Source organism: Carcharodon carcharias, chromosome 35 (assembly GCF_017639515.1).
Source record: "Carcharodon carcharias isolate sCarCar2 chromosome 35, sCarCar2.pri, whole genome shotgun sequence".
Classification (NCBI taxonomy): domain Eukaryota; kingdom Metazoa; phylum Chordata; class Chondrichthyes; order Lamniformes; family Lamnidae; genus Carcharodon; species Carcharodon carcharias.
Window position 1 is genome coordinate 4667482 of NC_054501.1, and position 19840 is coordinate 4687321.

Sequence of the window (19840 nt, forward strand, 5' to 3'; positions counted from 1 at the left end):
GAGCCTGTTACACAGGAACAGGAGGAGGCCATTCAGCCCCTCGTGAGCCAGTTAATCAGGAACAGGAGGAGGCCCATTCAGCCCCTTCTCAAGCCTGTTACACAGGAATAGGAGGAGGCCATTCAGCTCCTCTCGAGCCTGTTACACAGGAATAGGAGGAGGCCATTCAGCCCCTCTCAAGCCTGTTACACAGGAATAGGAGGAGGCCATTCAGCCCCTCTCGAGCCTGTTACACAGGAACAGGAGGAGGCCCATTCAGCACATTTCGAGCCTGTTACACAGGCTCAAGAGGAGGCCATTCAGCCCCTCTCGAGCCTGTTACACAGGAACAGGAGGAGGCCATTCAGCCCCTCTCGAGCCTGTTACACAGGAAGAGGAGGAGGCCATTCAGCCCCTCTCGAGCCTGTTACACAGGAACAGGAGGAGGCCCATTCAGCACATTTTGATCCTGTTACACAGGAACAGGCCATTCAGCCCCTCTCGAACAGGAGGAGGCCATTCAGCCCCTCTCGAGCCTGTTACACAGTAACAGGAGGAGGCCATTCAGCCCCTCTCGAGCCTGTTACACAGTAACAGGAGGAGGCCATTCAGCCCCTCTCGAGCCGGTTACACAGGAATAGGAGGAGGCCATTCAGCCCCGCTCGAGCCTGTTACACATTAGCAGAAAGAGACAATTCAGCGCTTCGGAGAATGAAGGGAAGGGCGAAAATATTGGGCTGCCTATCATGGCAACAGTTGCCAAGGGGTCTCGCCGACTTACCTGAATCTGCCACCTCAGAGATGTCCACTCCCCGTTCTTGAGCCATGAACCCCAAGATAGAGAAGACAACAAATCCGGCAAAGAAACTGGTCCCACTGTTCACCAACGCCAGTATGAAGGCATCTCTGAGAGAAGAGGGACAGCACAGAGTAAGATACAGAGTAAAGCTCCCTCTACACTGTCCCCATCAAACACTCCCAGGACAGGTACAACACGGGGTTCGATACAGAGTAAATCTCCCTCTACACCGTCCACATCAAACACTCCCAGGACAGGTACTGCACGGGGTTAGATACAGAGTAAAGCTCTCTCTACACTGTCCCCATCAAACACTCCCAGGACAGGTACAGCACAGGGTTAGATACAGAGTAAAGCTACCTCTACACCGTCCCCATCAAACACTCCCAGGACAGGTAAAGCACGGGGTTAGATACAGAGTAAAGCTCCCTCTACACCGTCCCCATCAAACACTCCCAGGACAGGTACAGCACGAGTTTAGATACAGAATAAATCTCGCTCTACACTGTCCCATCAAACACTCCCAGGACAGATACAGCACGGGGTTAGAAACAGAGTAAAGCACCCTCCAAACGGTCCCCATCAAACACTCCCAGGACAGGTACAGCACGGGGTTAGATACAGAGTAAATCTCCCTCTACACCGTCCCCATCAAACACTCCCAGGACAGGTACAGCACGGGGTTAGATACAGAGTAAACCTCCCTCTACACCGTCCCCATCAAACACTCCCAGGACAGCTACAGCACGGGGTTAGATACAGAGTAAAGCTCCCTCTACACCGTCCCCATCAAACACTCCCAGGACAGGTACAGCACGGGTCTGGGGCTTGCTCACCAGGGTAGGGTGTGCAGTCTGGCACCTCCAGAGGGCTGGCTTTCCAGCGGAAGAGGGGGCTGTTGGATCCCCTCAGGGCTGGTGGATCCCATCATCCCCCCCACCCCCCTTTGACTCCTTGCCTGCCCTCAGCAACCTCCCCACAACCCGATTCTTGCCCACCCCGCCTTACTTGTAACAATCGTTGTTGAACTGATTGTAGCTGCCCAACGCGGTGAGGGCGCCAAGGCCGATGGCGTAGGAGAAGAAAATCTGCGTGCCGGCGTCGATCCAGACCTGCAGGGTGGAACGCACGAGGGCGGAGTGAGGTCAACGTGGTGGAATAGCTCCCCGGTTACCGCCACCCCCACCTCCCTGAATCGACTCGCCTCATTTCATCCTCGGGCTCTTGGGATACGATTCACCCCGATCCCGATCCCCACCCGATGGATGCCCTTCAGCGGCCGGTTGGCGATCAGCTATTCGCCTGTGGGAGCGCCGCACTGTCGGAGGGTCAGCGCTAAGGGAGTGCTGCGCTGTCGGAGGGTGAGTGCTGAGGGAGCGCCGCACTGTCGGAGGGCCAGTGCTGAGGGAGTGCATTCACTGTCGGAGTGTCAGTGCTGAGGGAGTGCCTCACTGTCGGAGGGTCAGTGCTGAGGGACCGCCGCACTGTCGGAGCCTCAGGGCTGAGGGAACGCCGCACTGTCGGAGGGTCAGTGCTGAGGGAGTGCTGCGCTGTCGGAGGGTGAGTGCTGAGGGAGTGCTGCACTATTGGAGGGTCAGTGCTGAGGGAGTGCCTCACTGTCGGAGGGTCAGCGCTGAGGGAGCGCCGCACTATCGGAGGGTCAGTGCTGAGGGAGTGCCGCACTGTCGGAGGGTCAGTGCTGAGGGAGCGCTGCACTATCAGAGGGTCAGTGCTGAGGGAGTGCCTCACTGTCGGAGGGTCAGCGCTGAGGGAGTGCCGCACTGTTGGAGGGTCAGTGCTGAGGGAGTGCCTCACTGTCGGAGGGTCAGCGTTGAGGGAGCGCCGCACTATCAGAGGGTCAGTGCTGAGGGAGTGCCGTACTGTCGGAGGGTCAGTGCTGAGGGAGTGCCGCACTGTTGGAGGGTCAGTGCTGAGGGAACGCTGCGGTCAAGGAGGAAATTGACCACACAGAAACCGTGTTTCGGAGCACCGTGAGTTTTTTGTCAGTTAGACTTTGAGTACATCCCAGAGGGTCGCGTGGGACTCCCCACCTGGCCACCCTCGGCCTACTTGCCTGTGCTTCACCCAGCTTCGACCACTCCGGCTTCAAGTAGTAGATAATGCCCTGGACAGCCCCTGGGAGAGTGACACCACGCACGAGCAGGATGATCAGGATGATGTAGGGGAAGGTGGCCGTGAAATAAACAACCTGCAGACAGAGAGGAAGGAAAGCAGACCATTTTCAGCTATTCGACTACAGAAGGCATCGTCCCCCACCTCATACCCGCAACTTGCCCCAGTGTCAACCATACCTCAGTCGCCTCTGGGTCAGCATCCAAAACTGATACGCACCCACCCTAGAGCCAGTGCTGAGGGAGCGCCGCACTGTCGGAGGGTCAGTGCCGAGGGAGCGCCGCACTGTTGGAGGGTCAGTGCTGAGGGAGCGCCGCACTGTCGGAGGGTCAGTGCCGAGGGAGCGCCGCACTGTCGGAGGGTCAGTGCCGAGGGAGCGCCGCACTGTCGGAGGGTCAGTGCCGAGGGAGCGCCGCACTGTCGGAGGGTCAGTGCCGAGGGAGCGCCGCACTGTCGGAGGGTCAGTGCCGAGGGAGCGCCGCACTGTTGGAGGGTCAGCGCTGAGGGAGCGCTGCGCTGTTGGAGGGTCAGTACTGATGAAACATGAACCCCGAGGCCCCCCCTCTACCCTCCGAGGTGGATGTAAAGGATCCCGCGGCCTCTATTGGAAGAACAGCTGGGGGTCAGTGGGGGCTGGAAGGGGGGAGCCGGGCGTGACAGAGCGGGGCAGGGGGTCGACGAAAATTCTCCCCCACCCTGCCTGGGGCCTAATATTTACCCCTCACCCAACACCACCACGCCCCCTTCCCCTTAAAAAGAAACCCAAACCAGATGCCCTGTGCCATTGTCATGACGGCTGCGTGTGGGATCTTGCTGTGCGCAAATTGGCTTTCCTTCCATGGCGACAGTGACCTCACGCGAAAGGGAAGCTCCCCTCCGTCGGCTGTGAGGCGCTGCGGGGAGCTCCTGAGGGGTTCGGGGGCGGAGGTTTGGCTGGGTGGGGAGGGTGGGGAGGGGGTGGTGGGGGGGGGCGTGGCGGGGAGAGGCGCTGGCCGGGCGCGGGGTCCTTGACGCCTGCGCGTCTGCGTCTGCCTGTCTGTCTGTCTGTCTATCTGTCTGTCTCTGTCTGTCTGCTCCCCCTGTCCCTCGCCGGCCGATCCGCCACCCTCCTCCTCCCATTGTCCCGACCCAGGCTGATCTGTCCGTGACCTTGGGGCAGGAGGGGAGAAAGGGGTGGGTGGGGGTGGGGGTGGGGGTGGGGGTGGGGGTGGGAAGCGAGGGGTGGGGTGTGGTGGGGGGGGGATTGGCTGGCCTGCAGGAGGAGGACGAGTGAAGCCGAGGGATGGAGGGGATCGAGGAGCGGCGGCCTCCATTTTGAAGCCTGACTGAAGGCCAAGGCTGCGCCAGGCCGGAGGGAGGGATCGAGGCTGGGGAGGGTGGGGGAGAAAGAGAGAGAGAGAGAGAGAGAGAGAGAGAGAGAGAGAGAAGGTTTCCTTCTCTTTATTCCCAACGTCCAGCTGCGGGAGGTCACGGCAGCTCTGTGCAGCCACCGGCGTTGCCCTGGAGACTGGTTCCTTGGCCTGGTCCAAACTCCTTTCGAATTGACGAGCGTTCGGGGCCCAGGGAGCCTGACCTAGGCCTTCGAGCCGTTTCCTTGGCGACCGGCAGGCCGAGATGGCCCTGAGGATTGGGAGCTCTCCCCAACCCTCGGGAACTACAATCCCGGCGCCGCCGTGCCCTTGCCGAATTTCAGCCTCCCGCATGTCTCATTGGAACTCTCGGCCCCTGGCGTGACCCCCCCTCACCCCTGGCCTGACTGAGAGGGAATTTCGGCCGGCCCTGCCACCCCCCCCCCCCCCCCCCCCCCCCCCCCCTTGAAATGTATGCGCTGCCCGCAGGCGCATACTGAGGCCAAACAGACAGGGGAGACTGCTGAAAGGCACATCCTGACATCACTGAGATTGTCGAAAGAGTGTCCTAAGGTCAGTCAGAGGCTAATTGCAGCAAGTTGCACCTCGAGGAGTCAGTCAGAGGGTAATTGCTTCATAATTACAGTGACAGACTTGCCCACACCAGTATTGTACCCCAGTGTTATACAGTGACAGACCCGTCCCTACCAGTACTGTACCCCAGTGTTATACACTGACAGACCCGTCCCTACCAGTACTGTACCCCAGTGTTATACAGTGACTGACCCGTCCCCACCAGTACTGTACCCCAGTGTTATACAGTGACAGACCCGTCCCCACCAGTACTGTACCCCAGTGTTATACAGTGACAGACCCATCCCCACCAGTACTGTACCCCAGTGTTACACAGTGACAGACCCATCCCCACCAGTACTGTACCCCAGTGTTATACAGTGACAGACCTGTCCCCACCAGTACTGTACCCCAGTGTTATACAGTGACAGACCTGTCCCCACCAGTACTGTACCCCAGTGTTATACAGTGACAGACCCACCCCCACCAGTACTGTACCCTAGTGTTATACACTGACAGACCCGTCCCCACCAGTACTGTACCCCAGTGTTATACACTGACAGACCCGTCCCCACCAGTACTGTACCCCAGTGTTATACACTGACAGACCTGTCCCCACCAGTACTGTACCCAGTGTTATACAGTGATAGACCTGTCCCCACCAGTACTGTACCCGTGTTATACACTGACAGACCCGTCCCCACCAGTACTGTACCCCAGTGTTATACACTGACAGACCCGTCCCCACCAGTACTGTACCCCAGTGTTATACAGTGACAGACCTGTCCCCACCAGTACTGTACCCCAGTGTTATACAGTGACAGACCTGTCCCCACCAGTACTGTACCCAGTGTTATACAGTGATAGACCTGTCCCCACCAGTACTGTACCCCAGTGTTATACACTGACAGACCCGTCCCCACCAGTACTGTACCCCAGTGTTACACAGTGACAGACCCGTCCCCACCAGTACAGTGGGAGTGAGTGGGAAAGGGTTTGGGTCCATTGGGATTGTGGACAGTGGGAGTGAACGGGAAGGGGATTGGGTCCATTGGGATTGTGAACAGTGGGAGTGAACGGGAAGGGGATTGGGTCCATTGGGATTGTGAACGGTGGGAGTGAACGGGAAGGGGCTTGCTGCCTCCCGTCTCCCCCACGCATCCCTGGCTGGCCCCAGCCTCCGACTCCGAGTCAGCCCTACCTTGCCAGTTGTCTTCACCCCCTTCCAGACACAGAAGTAGACCACGAGCCATGTCGCCATCAGGGAGAGGGCCAGCTCCCAGCTCATTTCCCCCACCTCGTCCAGCCCCATCGAGAGATTTAGCACCTTCCTCCTGTAAGAGTGAGTACAAGGTAAGCCTGGATGTGTGGTGGCATCAGGGAGCAGTGGGGTGGGGGGCAGTGGGAGGGAAGAGGTCAACCTGGCAGCGCCAACAGAGAACCCGCCAAGCATCGGCCCGTACCTCGCGTGGGCGCTCAGGTGTAGTGACCCTCCTTGCCCCCTCACCCCGTCTCACTTAGCCCCTGGCCCGAGGGTGGTGGGGCAGGAGGGAATGGTGAACGAGTCAGGCAGGAACAGGCCCCCAATCTCGCAGCTGCCAACTTTGACCATTCCCAATGCCCAGCGCCATTCCCAACGTCTCCCCCTGCTAGCTCGGCGCCAGTGGGAATGACTCCCCCTTCCCCTAACACCCCTGGCTGCCACCATTATCTTAGTTGCGCCACCCTCCCCAAACGCACACCCCTTCCCCGCCCCCCCCACTTCGCTCGGTTATCGCACCCTAGACAAGGCCCGGACAAGGTTAGCACCCTGCTGAACAATCTCAACATCAAATGGTGCAGGCTTAAGATTCGGAGGAAGATTAACATTCCCAAATGAAATATTCTGAAGACTGCAGATCAAATCGGGATGGTATCAACGCGGCTAATGGGACCTTGGACTCCTTAAACATCAAGCTCAGCGGTATAAGTTGCGCTAACCCTTTTATGAATCTGGTTTGGCCATTTCTTGCCTCCATGTAGAGAGCCTCGAGGAGAGTGCGGAGGGGGTTTAACCAGAACAGTCCCCAGGGACGAGGGGGACTTCAGTTCATGTTGGAGAGGCCGGAGGAGCCGGGATTGTTCTACTCGGAGGGGAGAAGGTGAAGGGGTGGGGGGGGTGGAGATTGAATCGAGGGGCGTCCAAAATCAAGATCGAGTAAATACGGAGAAACAGTTTCCAGTGGCTGGAGAGTCGGTAACCAGAGTGGGGGGGGGGGGGAGGTGGGAACACAGAATGAAGAGAATCGGTAAAGGAACCAGAGTTGGGGGAGATAAGGAGAATTTTTGTTTTGGACGTGGTGAGTTGTTGTGATCTGGAAGGCGCTGCCTGAAAGGGCAGGGGAAGCAGATTCACCCTCGGAAAGGGGGAGTTGGATAAATACTGGAAGGGAAAATTTTGACGGGTTTCGAGGGAAAGAGCAGGGGTGGGAGGGTGTGTGGGATTAATTGGATAGCTCTTTCAAACGGGCTGGCACAAGCATGATCAAACGAATGGCTTCCTCCTGCGCTGTGGGATTCTATAACCGATGTGCATCTCAGGTCAGAGGTTAGTTACCGGGGTATGTTTCTATAGGGTGGCGGATGCTTGTAAATTCCTGCCCTTTTAGCGCCACATCCCTCTCCAACCCCCGTCCATCAGACATCTGGCTGACTTACTGCTCAGTGCCGCACTCCATTGCCAACCTACCCGCCAAGGCCACCCTGGCCTCTGAATGGGTGACCGCGGCCCCTGGATGGTGCTGTTGGGGGCGTTGCAACACCCAGAGCGAGGAAAGGATACCGGGGGTCCGGGACCGCCTTGCAAATGTTGATTGGGAGGCTGGAGGAGTGTGTGGTTGGCACCCATCCGGCCTCAGTGTCCTTATAGTCAGGAGCCGGTGATTGTTCCCCTCAGCCCACAGGGCCCAAAGGGGCAATGTTTGGGTGAAGCCAAGAGTTTGGGGGCTTCATTGAGACGACACCTTGTCACTATTCTCACATCGTGAAAATGTTTTTTATTCTTTCACAGGGTGGCAGCGTTGCTGGCTAAACCAACATTCTTTTGGATTTTTTACCTTTTTTTTACTATTTTTACTTATTTTTGGGGGGTTTTTTATTGTTATTGTTCTTTGGATTTTTTTGTTTTCTTGTGTTTTTTAATTTTTACTTTTTTTAAATTTGTTCATTTTCATTTTTTCGTTCTTGAGTTTTTTGGTGGCTTTTTTTTTAAATTTTTGTTTTTTAACATTTTTAGCTTTTATTTATCTTTTGTTTGTTTATTTTTATCTTTTGGTTATTTCCTTTTCCTTCTACAATTTTAATGTTTAATTTTTTATTTTGTTTTGTTTTTCATTTATTTATTTTGTTTTATTTAATTTTTGGAACTTTTAAAATGTTTTGATTTTTTCATTTTATTCTTTTAATTTTTAAAATGATTTTTTGTCTTTTAATTTTAAAATTGTTTTGTTTTTAATATTTTTTGTTATTTTTATTAATTCTCTTTTCATTTTTGTGTTTTTTATTTACTTGTTTATTTCTGTTTTATTTTTATTTTCTTTTTATTTTATTTTAAAATTTGTATAATTGAATTTTGTTTATTTCTTTTTACTTATTTTTAAAAATTCTTAAGTTTTGTGATTTAATTTTTTATTGCTTATTTCTTTTTAAATTTTAAAAAAATTGTAAACATTTTTATAATTTAATTCTTTTATTGTTTATTTCTTTGTTGTTTTAATGTTTAAAAGTATTAAAATTTATAATTGAATTTTGTTATTGCTCATTTCTTTTTAATTTTTAAAATTTCAAATATTTTTAAAATTGAACTTTTTGATTGTTTATTTCTTTTTGTTATTTTACTGTTTAAAAGTTTTATAGTTAACATTTTTGATTATTTCTTTAAATTTTAATTTTAAAAAATACAATTGAATTTTTTTATTGCTCATTTCTTTTTGATTTTTTAGATTTCAAATATTTTTAAAATTGAACTTTTTTGATTGTTTATTTCTTTTTGTTATTTTACTGTTTAAAAGTTTTATAGTTAACATTTTTGATTATTTCTTTAAATTTTAATTTTAAAAAATACAATTGAATTTTTTTATTGCTCATTTCTTTTTGATTTTTTAGATTTCAAATATCTTTATAATTGAACATTTTTGATTCTTTATTTCTTTTTAACTTTTTAAATTTCAAAACATTTTTATAATTGAATTTTTTTTGTTTGTCTATTTCTGTGTGTTATTTTTTTTGATTTTTAAAAGTTTTATGATTTAATCTCATTTGACTGTTCACTCCTTTCTTTAAATTTTTTTTAAACTGTAAAATCTTTATATGATTCCATCGTTTTCCTTTGCCTCCCGTCGCTCAGACATCTCTCACATGAGGAGCGGTGGTCGGACATTATGAACAGCAGCCGGGGTGGGGGTGGGGGTGGGGAGGGGACAATGGGAAGGAGAAACTGAGGCAAAATTAATTTTCTTTCCCCTCCCCCTGCCACCCCCCACCCCCCCCCCCCGCCTCCGCCCCCAATCCCCAACCTCCCCAACCCCCCCGCCCCCTCCCACCCTGCCCCCCAATCCCCAACCCCCCGCCCCCTCCCACCCCCACCCCCCCCGCCCCCTCCCACCCCCACCACCACCCCCCGCCCCCCAACCCCCAACCCCGCGATTCCTCAGTCCGAAAAAATAAGAACATTGAAGTCAAACGGCGAGCGACAAAAAAAAAAGATACGGAAACTCGTTAAGGGTCAAGGTTCAAATGGCACTGACCAGACCTGACCCGGTCAGGGGTCCTGGAATCCTCTCCTGTGATTGGTCAGTTGCTTTCGGCTGCGTCGGCGCCCCTTACGCGCGGAATTGTCGCAGCCGTCCGCTCGGTGCGCTGCAAGAGAACGGCACCGTGAGAGGGCGCAAGGCCCCGAGGAAACACGCGGCGTCTGGGTGAATCCGGGGGGTGGGGTGGTGGAGGGGTGGGGGTGGAGGGGGAGGGGTGGTGGTGGTGGGGGAGGTCAAAGGAACATGGCCGCCCTCCGTTTCCACAGTGATCCTGGCCCCTCCTGCAGTGCATGGTGGGATATTGGGGCGTAGCAAAGCAAGCGCCCACGATGCTGATGGCAAGGTCAGGCAGGATGTGGGTGATGGTGTGGGGGGTGGGGGTGGGGGTGGTGGAGGGGGTTGGAGGGAAAGAGATCGTCCGTGGGTCTGACACCTTGTTGGATGAGCCTGGGTGGGTTTGGTGGTGGGGGCTTCTCTAGGCAAGCGGGTTGACTGTGAGCTCATCGCCAACCCCAACCCCCCCCACCCCCCCAACACCTCGCAGCTACCCTCACCCCCTCCATGGAAACATCACCCTGGGTATCTTCTGTTTCAGAGTCAATACAGACCCACCGGGCCAGAGGGACTGAGGGATTGGAGAGAGAGAGGGAAAGAGAGAGACTGAGAGATCGGAGAGAGAGAGAGAGAGAGTGAGGGATTGGAGAGAGAGGGAAAGGGAGAGACTGAGAGATCGGAGAGAGAGAGAGAGAGTGAGGGACTGAGGGATTGGAGAGAGAGAGACTTGAGATATTGGGGATGGAGGGGGAGAGCGAGAGGGATCAGAGATTGAGGGAGAGAGGCTGAGGGATCAGAAAGAGAGAGAAAGAGATACTGAGGGATCGGGATGGAGGGATTGGAGGGAGAGAGATGGCAGAGGCTACTGAGGGGTCAGGGGTGGAGGGAGAGAGAGGGAGAGAGAGAGAGAGAGAGGGACATGGAGGGATCAGAAATGGAGGGAGAGAGAGACACTGAGGGATTGGAGAGAGAGAGGGGGGAATGGAGGGAGAGAGAGACAGGATTGGAGAGACAGAGAGAGACAGTGGAACTTGGGAGAGAGAGAGAGACACTGAGGGATTGGAGTGAGGGAGTGAGACTGGGGCATCTGAGATGGAGGGGAGAGAGTAAGGGATTGGAGAGAGAGAGAGGGAGAGAGTGAGGGATTGGAGAGAGAGAGAGAGGGACTGAGGGATTGGAGAGAGAGGGAAAGAGAGACAGAGATCGGAGAGAGAGAGAGAGAGAGTGAGTGAGGGATTGGAGAGAGAGGGAAAGGGAGGGACTGAGAGATCGGAGAGAGAGAGAGAGTGTGAGGGACTGAGGGATTGGAGAGAGAGAGACTTGAGATATTGGGGATGGAGGGGAAGAGCGAGAGGGATCAGAGATTGAGGGAGAGAGGCTGAGGGATCAGAAAGAGAGAGAAAGAGATACTGAGGGATCGGGATGGAGGGATTGGAGGGAGAGAGATGCTGAATGACCAGAGAGAAAGAGAGGGAGGGGAGAGAGAGAGGGAGAGGCACCGCAGAGAGAGAGACACTGAAGAACAGAAAGATATATTGCACAGAAACAGGCCATTCGGCCTAACTAGTCCATGCCAGTGTTTACATTCCTCTCTTTTCTCATCTAAATCTACCATTATAACTATCTAGTCCCTTCTTCCTCAAATGCTTATCTAGCTTCCCCTCAAATGCATCTACAATATTTGCTTCAAACGCTCCCTGAAGTAGCGAGTTCCACTTTCTTTCACCACTTTTTGGGTAAAGGCGTTTCTTCTGAAATCCCTACCGGGTTTCTTGGCGACCACCTTGGTGTTGAGATGGCCTATAGTGATCCTGCCGCCTACACAAGGAAACATTCTCTCTGTATCCACTCTATCAAAACCAAAATAACTTTAAAGACCTTGAATGGGTCATAGGTCAGCCTTCTTTCTCGAGAGATTGATTCTTCCCTGATATGTATACCCACGAGTTTCTGGTATCATCATTGTAAACCTTCCTTGCACACTCTCTATACCCTCTATACCCTTTTTATAACATGCTGACTGAAACTGTATGCAATATCTCGAATGTGCTAACCAGGGTTCTGTGCAGATTTAGCACTAACTTCCCTTCATTTCAATTCTATCCCTCTAGAAATAAAGCTTAGTTTAAAGAGAGAGAGAGAGAGAGAGGGGGAGAGACAGAGATTGAAGATGAAGAGAGGGAGGGGGAGAGAGGAGGAGACACAGATCGGGGTAAGATGGAGAGACGGAGGGATAGGAGATGGAGAGAGGGAGAGACTGAGGAAGCGGAGAGAGAGAGACGGAGAGAGAGTGAGAGACACTGAAGAACAGAAAGAGATAAAGAGAGGGGGAGAGACAGGGATTGAAGATGAAAAGAGGGAGGGGGGAGAGAGAGAGGAGACAGAGATCGGGGTAAGATGGAGAGAGAGAGAGACTGAGGCATGGAAAGAGATAAAGAGAGAGGGGGGAGGAGAGACAGGGATTGAAGATGAAGAGAGGGAGGGGAGATGGTGAGAGAGAGAGAGAGAGGAAGTGGAGAAGTTTGAGAGAACCACAGGGATGAGCGATGAGTGATGGAGTTGCCAATTACTCATCATTGGAGCCTGAGGTAATGCTCCCTCCGCCTCCTTAACCAGTGGGCTTTTCTCAAAACTCTGGGCCTTGTTGGATTTGTGCCCAGGCTGGGAGTCACTCAGCTCATGGTGGGGGGAGTGGGCAGTGGAGGGGTGGAGGGGTGGGGTGGTGGGCGTTGCGGATCTGAGTTAGGGGTGGGGGGGGGGGTTAATGGAGGAGTAAGAGAGATAAAGCGATAGGGAGAGGGTGGGCAAACCCACCCTGGCTAATTTCACCTGGCTTCCCACCTCCCCCCACCCCACCCTCCCTAAATCCAGGGGCGTGGACTATCTGACAGTCACTGTGCCCGAGCTGGGTGCCACCCTACCAACCCACAAAAGGGAATCCCAAGTGGACCCCGCTTAAAAGGGCTCTGCCTGGCAGCCATGATGGAGGGTGAAGGAGAGGGCAGGGCAGGGGGAGGGGTTGGCCATTAGGGTGGCAGGTTTGGCCTGGCATTCTGGGCCAATGCTAGGGGTTTCCTGGTCACCACCAACAGCTCCCCAACCCCCCACCCCACCCTCCCCTCAAAAACCCAACCCAATCACTTATGGAGTTGAGGTCAACAGGGCGGTTTGGGCTGGTGGGGAGAGTAGGGGGAGTGCAGGGAGGGGGAAGCGAAAGGCGAGAAGACAGACTTACTCCCAAAACTCGACGATGGGCGACTGCATCTCGACAGGGTGCTGGCACGCTGCGTCGGCGACGCTGGCGGTCCCGTTGGCACAGGCGGACGGGCCGAAGCTGTCGCTGCAGGTGAGGGTGTTCCAGGTGTTGTTGCAGGTCGCCCAAGGCAAGGTGGCGCTGAAAGAGTGGCCCAAGTAATAGGCGCCCCACGTGAGCACCATGATGTAGTAAGTGTTGCAGAAGAAGACGATGACCATGGAGGCATAGCCAAGACCTGTCAGAGAGAGCGAGACAAAGAGTGGGCACCGGCGGTACAGCGGTTCGATCTCTGGACCGGTAATCCAGAGGCCCGCTCTGACAACCAGGCTGCGCGAGTTCAAACACCCACCACCCCCCACCAACACCCCCACCCCTACACCCCCCTCCCCCACTCCCCCGGAAATGGCCCGGGCAAGAACACTCAGCCTGGATTCAAGATGGCGGCTCACCGCCTCCTCGAAGGGGCATTTAGGGATGGGCAACACACGCCAGCCTTGGCCCGGAGGCCCCATGTCCCCTGGGCGAGTAAAACAGAGAGAGCACCGCACGGCACATGGTCAAGAAATGAAATAGCCTCGCCTCTGCTGGGTAGCATCGGACACTAGGAAGCGGGAGGAGGCCATTCAGACCCTCGAGCCTGCTCCCCCATTCAATACGATCGCGCCTGATCCAATTGTGGCCTCGACTCCACTTCCCTGTCCGTCCCCCTCATAACCCTCGACTCCCTCGTCGATCAGAAATCTGTCTCACTCGGCCTTGAATATATTCAGTGACCCGGCCCCCACTGCTCTCAGGGGGAGGGCGGGAGAGAATTCCACAGACTGACCACCCTCTGAGAGAAGAAATTCCTCCTCATCTCCGTCTTCAATGGGAGACCCCTCATTCTGAAACTGTGCCCCCCCTCCCCTCATTCTAGATTCCCCCCAAAGAGGGGGGGAAATATCCCCTTAGCATCCACCCTGTCAAACCCCCTCCCCTCAGAATCGGACATGTTTCAATAAGATCACCGCTCATTCTTCTAAACTCCAATGGGTAGAGGCCCCAACCTGCTCAACCTTTCCCCATCAGACAAACCACCCCCTGCCCTTTGAGTCAGGAGGTCGAGGGTTCAAGCCCTCATTGCAGAGACTCAGGTCCTCTAATCCTGGGAGAGAGAGAGAGGGAGAGAGAGAGAGAGAGGGAGAGGGGGAGAGACAAAGAAAGGGAGAGGGGGAGAGAGAGGGGGACAGAAAGAGAGAAAGGGAGAGGGGGAGAGAGAGAGGGGGACGGAGAGAGAGAAAGGGAGAGGGGGGGAGAGAGAGGGAGGGAAGGGGGAGAGAGAGGGGTGATAAAAAGGGAGAGAGAGGGGGAAAGAGAGAGATGGGGAGAGAAAGAGCAGAGAGGGAGAGAGAGGGAGGAGGGAAGAAAGGGGAGAGGGAAAGGGAAGAAAGAAAGAGAGAGAGGGGCAGAGAAAGGGAAAAGAGAAAGAGGGAGAGAGAGGGGGAGAGAAAGGGAAGAGAAAAGGAGAGGCGGCAGAGAGAGAGAGGGCTAGAGAAAGGGAGAGAGAGGGGGGAGAGAAAAGAGAGGCGGCAGAGGGGTGAGAGAGACTGAGGAGAGAGAGGGAGGGAGAGAGATGGAGAGAAAGGGGAGAGAGGGGGTGAGAGAGAGGGAGGGGGAGGGAGAGAGAAGGGGAGAAAAAGGGAAAAGAGAAGGAGAGAGAGAGGGAGAGAGAGAAGGGGCAGAGGGAGAGAGAAGGGGAGAGAATGAGAAGAGAGAGGGAGGGATAGAGAGTGCAGAGGGAAAGAGAGGGGGGAGAGAGAAAGGGGAGAGAGAGAAAGGGGAGAGAGAGAAAGGGGAGAGAGAGAAAGGGGAGAGAGAAAGGGAGGGAGAGAGAGGGGGAGAGAGAAAGGGAGGGAGAGAGAGGGGGAGAGAGAGAAAGGGGAGAGAGAGAAAGGGGAGAGAGAGAGAGGGGAGAGAGAGAAAGGGGAGAGAGAGAAAGGGGAGAGAGAGAGAGGGGAGAGAGAGAAAGGGGAGAGAGAGAAAGGGGAGAGAGAGAGAGGGAGAGAGAGAGAGGGGAGAGAGAGAAAGGGGAGAGAGAGAGGGGGGAGAGAGAGAAAGGGGAGAGAGAGAAAGGGGAGAGAGAAAGGGGGAGAGAGAGAGAGGGGAGAGAGAGAGAGGGGAGAGAGAGAAAGGGGAGAGAGAAAGGGGGAGAGAGAGAGAGGGGAGAGAGAGAAAGGGGAGAGAGAGAGAGGGGAGAGAGAGAAAGGGGAGAGAGAGTGGGGAGAGAGAGAGAAAGGGGAGAGAGAGAAGAGGGGGGGAGAGGGAGGGGGGAGAGAGAGAATTGCGGGGGGGGGGAAGGAGAGGGAGGAGGGTTAACTTGTCCCAATTTGGAGTAAGTGTCTTCAGGGCCAGTGGGAAACACACGGAGTGAATTTGTAATTGCGACCAGATTTATCTAAGGTTCAGCTGCAGATTCTGTCTGGTTGGCACGCTTACTCACCCTGTGATTTTTAAACTGTGGGCTTTAGCCGGAGCTGGTTAAAGTCAGGCTGTTAACCAAAACTAAAGTCCGAGCGGTTAAACCAACGAACGTCAAGCCCAAAGACAACATTGCCTGTGCTCCAGACCAATCCCCTTTCCCAGATGGGACAGTGAGGGGGAGGGAGTCGGGGGTGGGGGTGTGGATTGGGGATCCATGCGGAGAGACCCCTCCTCCCTCTCCTCACACACACACACACACACACACACACTGCTCAGTACCGACCTTTGAAAAGAGGAGCAATGTTCCAGACATTAATCCCTCCGGCTTTCATGAATTGTCCGAGCGAGATTTCCAAGAAGAAGATGGGAATTCCCCCTGTCAGTGCAACCAGGATGTAGGGAATAAGGAAAACGCCTGGAGAGGAGAGACAGAACAAATTAAAGGAAGGCTCGTTAGAAAAAGGATTGCTAATAATGTATTAGTCTCTCTTTCCCTCTCTCTTTCTCATCTCTCCCTGTTTGTCGCTTTCTGACTGTCTCTCTCTCTCTCTGTCTGTCTCTCTTGATCTCCCTCTCTCTCTGTTTCTGTCTCTCTCTGTCTCTATCGCTTTCTTTCTCCCTCTGTCTCTCTCTCCGTCTGTCTCTCTCAATCTCTCTCTGTCTCTGTCTTTCTCTCTCTGTCTCTATCTCGCTCTCTCTCTCTGTCTGCCTCTCTCCCTGTCTCTCTCTTTCTCTCGCTCTGTCTCTCTCTCTCTATCTCACTCTCTGTCTCTCTTTCTCTCTGTCTGCCTGCCTCTTTCTCTCTGTCTCTCACTCTCTGTCTCTTCCTCTGTCTGTCTATGTCTGTCTCTTTCCCTCTGTCTCGATCTCGCTCTCTGTCTCTCTCTCTGTCTCTCTATCTTGCTCTCTGTCTCTCAGTCTGTCAGCCTCTCCCTCCTTCTCTCTGTCTGTATGCCTCTTTCTCTCTGTCTCTCGCTCTCTGTCTCTCCCTCTGTTTGTCTCTCTATCTCGCTCTCTGTCTCTCTCTCTGTCTCTCTCTCTGTCTCTCTCTCTGTCTCTCTCTCTGTCTGTCTGCCTCTTTCTCTCTCTCTGTCTTTCTCTCTCTCTGTCTCTCTCTCTCTGTCTTTCTCTCTCTGTCTTTCTCTCTCTGTCTTTCTCTCTCTGTCTCTGTCTTTCTCTGTCTCTGTCTTTCTCTCTTTCTGTCTTTCTCTGTCTTTCTCTGACTCTGTCCCTCTGTCTCTATCTCTCTGTCTCTGTCTCTCTCTCTCTGTCTCTCTCTCTGTCTCTCTCTCTCTGTCTCTGTCTGTCTCTCTCTCTCTCTTTCTCTCTCTGTCTTTCTCTCTCATTCTGTTTTATTGATATATTGAGGCATTAGATACTTTTTTAAGGAAATGGGAAATCTTGTCTTTCTTGTTCACCCTGCCTCTTTGTCCCTGATAACTCCTTCACCATCGCGCCAGTAACGGGAGCGGTGCTTGGTAGGGCAGGAACACTAAAAGGTGATGCCAAGGAGAGTAAATGGCTGGATTCTGGTCACTTGACTAGGGCCGAACAGCTAGAGAGATTCCTCCTGGGGGACAAAAGTGGAGAGAGGGCAGGGGGAAGAGGGGTGGTTGGATGGTGGAAGTCACAGAGTGGGCTGTAGCGGATGTGTCAGGATGGTTCACGACAGAGGAGTGTGACAAGTGTAGCCACAAGCAGGGCTATAAATCGCTTTGTTGCCTCGTTTTGCGTGACTAGTCTAATTAACGATTTTGACCCAGTTGCTTGGTAGCATGGAACTTGAATCTTGCTGAAAAATGGGACGAGTCGCCCAATCTTTTTGCCCGGCACTCATCAGGACACACACAAGAACTCTCGCCACAATTTACACCACGGGAGAAGAGAGCGCTGAATGATTGGCAAGTCGACTCTGATTGGTCGAGGCATCGGCAAGGGGGAACTGTAAGCTCCCTGGGTAATTGGAGAAAAGGCGCAAGGCCTTTTGTTTACAAAGGACGGGGTCTGAACGTGTTTCACTTCGAGCACGTGTAGATGAGTCACAAGATGCGTTCGACTGATTATCTGAAGTTGCCTAAAGGCAAAATACCACAGATGCCAGAAATCCGAAACAAAACCAGAAAATGCTGGGAAGACTCAGTCGGTCTGACAGCATCCGTGGAGAGAGAAGCAAGCGGAAGTTTCGTGTCCATAGGACACTTCTCCAGAGCTACAGAGAGGTAGAAATGTGATGAAATTCATCATGAGGGATCACCGCACTGTCGGAGGGTTACTTCTGAGGGAGTGCCGTACTGTCGGAGGGTTACTTCTGAGGGAGTGCCGTACTGTCGGAGGGTTACTTCTGAGGGAGCGCTGCACTGTCGGAGGGTCAGTGCTGAGGGAGTGCCGCACTGTCGGAGGGTCAGTAGTGAGGGAGCGCTGCACTGTCGGAGGGTCAGTGCTGAAGGAGCGCCGCACTGTCGGAGGGTCAGTGCTGAGGGAGCACCGCACTGTTGGAGGGTCAGTAGTGAGGGAGCGCTGCACTGTTGGAGGGTCAGTACTGAGGGAGCGCCACGCTGTCGGAGGGTTACTACTGAGGGAGCGCCGCAAGGTCGGAGGGTCAGTACAGAGGGAGTGCTGCACTGCCAGAGAGTCAGTACTGAGGGAGCGTTGCGCTGTCAGAGGGTCAGTACAGAGGGAGTGCTGCACTGCCAGAGAGTCAGTACTGAGGGAGTGCTGCACTGCTGGAGGGTCAGTACTGAGGGAGCGCCGCACTGTCGGAGGGTCAGTGCTGAAGGAGAGCCACACTGTTGGAGGGTTAGTACTGAGGGAGCACCGCAATGTCAGAGGGTCAGTACTGAGGGAGCACTGCACTGTCAGAGGGTCAGTGCTGAGGGAGCGCCGCACTGTCGGAGTATTTCACACCCCCTACTGACCTCAGCACCTGTGAGACCAATTAAACCAGAGACCCCACAGCTGCTCAGGGAAATCCCTACTCCTCCTTTAGTGCAAAGGGAATGGATAATGTGAGTGTGATGCCTCCTGGAGTCGAGCAGCTGGGGAACTGGTATGGGTGGAAGGGGAAACTGGGATTGAGAGGATGCTGACTCACAGCTGGGTGGGTCCCAACTTCCCTGACAAGTGGGCGAACTCAGTGCTCAATTGACAGGGGGTGGGTGCATCTGTACCCCCTCAGCAGCCCCTCAGGTACCCCCCCCCCCCACTCCCATTGTAACACCTCTTGGAGGTCTTCCCCCTGCTCTGCCCGAGGAGATGCCAATCTCCCTCCAATATGACTGCCGTCCACTCTCCTTAACAGTATCCCAGCTGTTCGACTCGGAGAGGCATTGGTCGTGCACACTATCGGTTACAACAAAGGAGGGTTTTGGTGTGGTGGGGGGGTGGGTGGCGGGGATGGGGGTTGGTGGGGTGATTGCTGAGTTGAATTGATCCCACGCTGCTGATGTCAGTGGGTGGTCTGAATACCAACTCAAACTGAACCCACCCTGGCCTATCATCACCCCGTTTCACCCTCAGCCTCGCTGGGAGTCAAATTGAGGGATACGGGGAGAATGTGGGATTGAGGGATATGGGGAGAAGGTGGGATTGAGGGATACGGGGAGAAGGTGGGATTGAGGGATACGGGGAGGAGGTGGGATTGAGGGATACGGGGAGAACGTGGGATTGAGGGATACGGGGAGAAGGTAGGATTGAGGGATACAGGGAGAAAGTGGGGATTGAGGGATATGGGGAGAAGGTGGGATTGAGGGATATGGGGAGAAGCTGGGGCTTGAGGGATACGGGGAGAAAAATGCCGGATTTTGCGATGCCTCTTGTAGCCAAATATGCTGCCAAAAGTTTCTGTTCCAGCTGGGTCTGGGCAGTGTGGGTGGAGAGATAACATGAGATGTTTCCCCCAGCAGGGCTGTTGAGGAGGGGGAGGGGGTGTAGGGCAAAGTGTTTGGGAAATTGAGCTGAGCCATAATCATTCCCTGCCTGTCTCCCCTCTTTGCGAAACAGCAGTGACCAGGAGTGTGGATACCTGATTGTTGGCAGCAGTCCCTAACACGTGTAGTGGGCTGGGTCCCTGTGTGTCACACCACAGGCATGTGCTGATTCACACGTCTCCTTGTCCTCTGACAAAGACTGCCTTCACTTTGGGGTTGTCTGCACTTGGGAATTTCTATTGAATAGGCCAACATTAAAGGAGGGTTCAGAGATAGCAGCATCGGGTGTGGGCTTGGGGGGAAGGGAGACAGAGAGAGAGAGAGAGAGACAGTGAGAGAGAGAGAGAGAGAGAGAGAGAGACGGAGAGAGGCAGAGAGAGAGACGGAGAGAGAGAGGCAGAGAGAGAGGCAGAGAGCGAGAGAGAGTGAGGCAGAGAGAGAGAGAGTGAGGCAGAGAAGAGGGGGGAGAGAGAGATAGGGAGAGAGAAAAAGAGAGAGACAGTGAGAGAGACAGAGAGAGA

General features: G+C 53.6%; 1 protein-coding gene across 1 annotated transcript in view; it reads right to left on the reverse strand.

Moving 5' to 3' along the window:
* The window catches only part of slc6a8 (solute carrier family 6 member 8), a 49333-nt gene that overhangs the window by 13490 nt on the left and 16003 nt on the right, over nucleotides 1–19840 (reverse strand). The window contains exons 2-7 of the mRNA XM_041179603.1: nucleotides 15677–15808; nucleotides 12913–13168; nucleotides 6035–6167; nucleotides 2853–2987; nucleotides 1787–1890; nucleotides 761–885 (exon numbers count right to left, since the gene is read on the reverse strand). Of these exons, the coding sequence (XP_041035537.1) occupies nucleotides 761–885; nucleotides 1787–1890; nucleotides 2853–2987; nucleotides 6035–6167; nucleotides 12913–13168; nucleotides 15677–15808 (885 nt within the window). The remainder of the gene's footprint in view (nucleotides 1–760; nucleotides 886–1786; nucleotides 1891–2852; nucleotides 2988–6034; nucleotides 6168–12912; nucleotides 13169–15676; nucleotides 15809–19840) is intronic.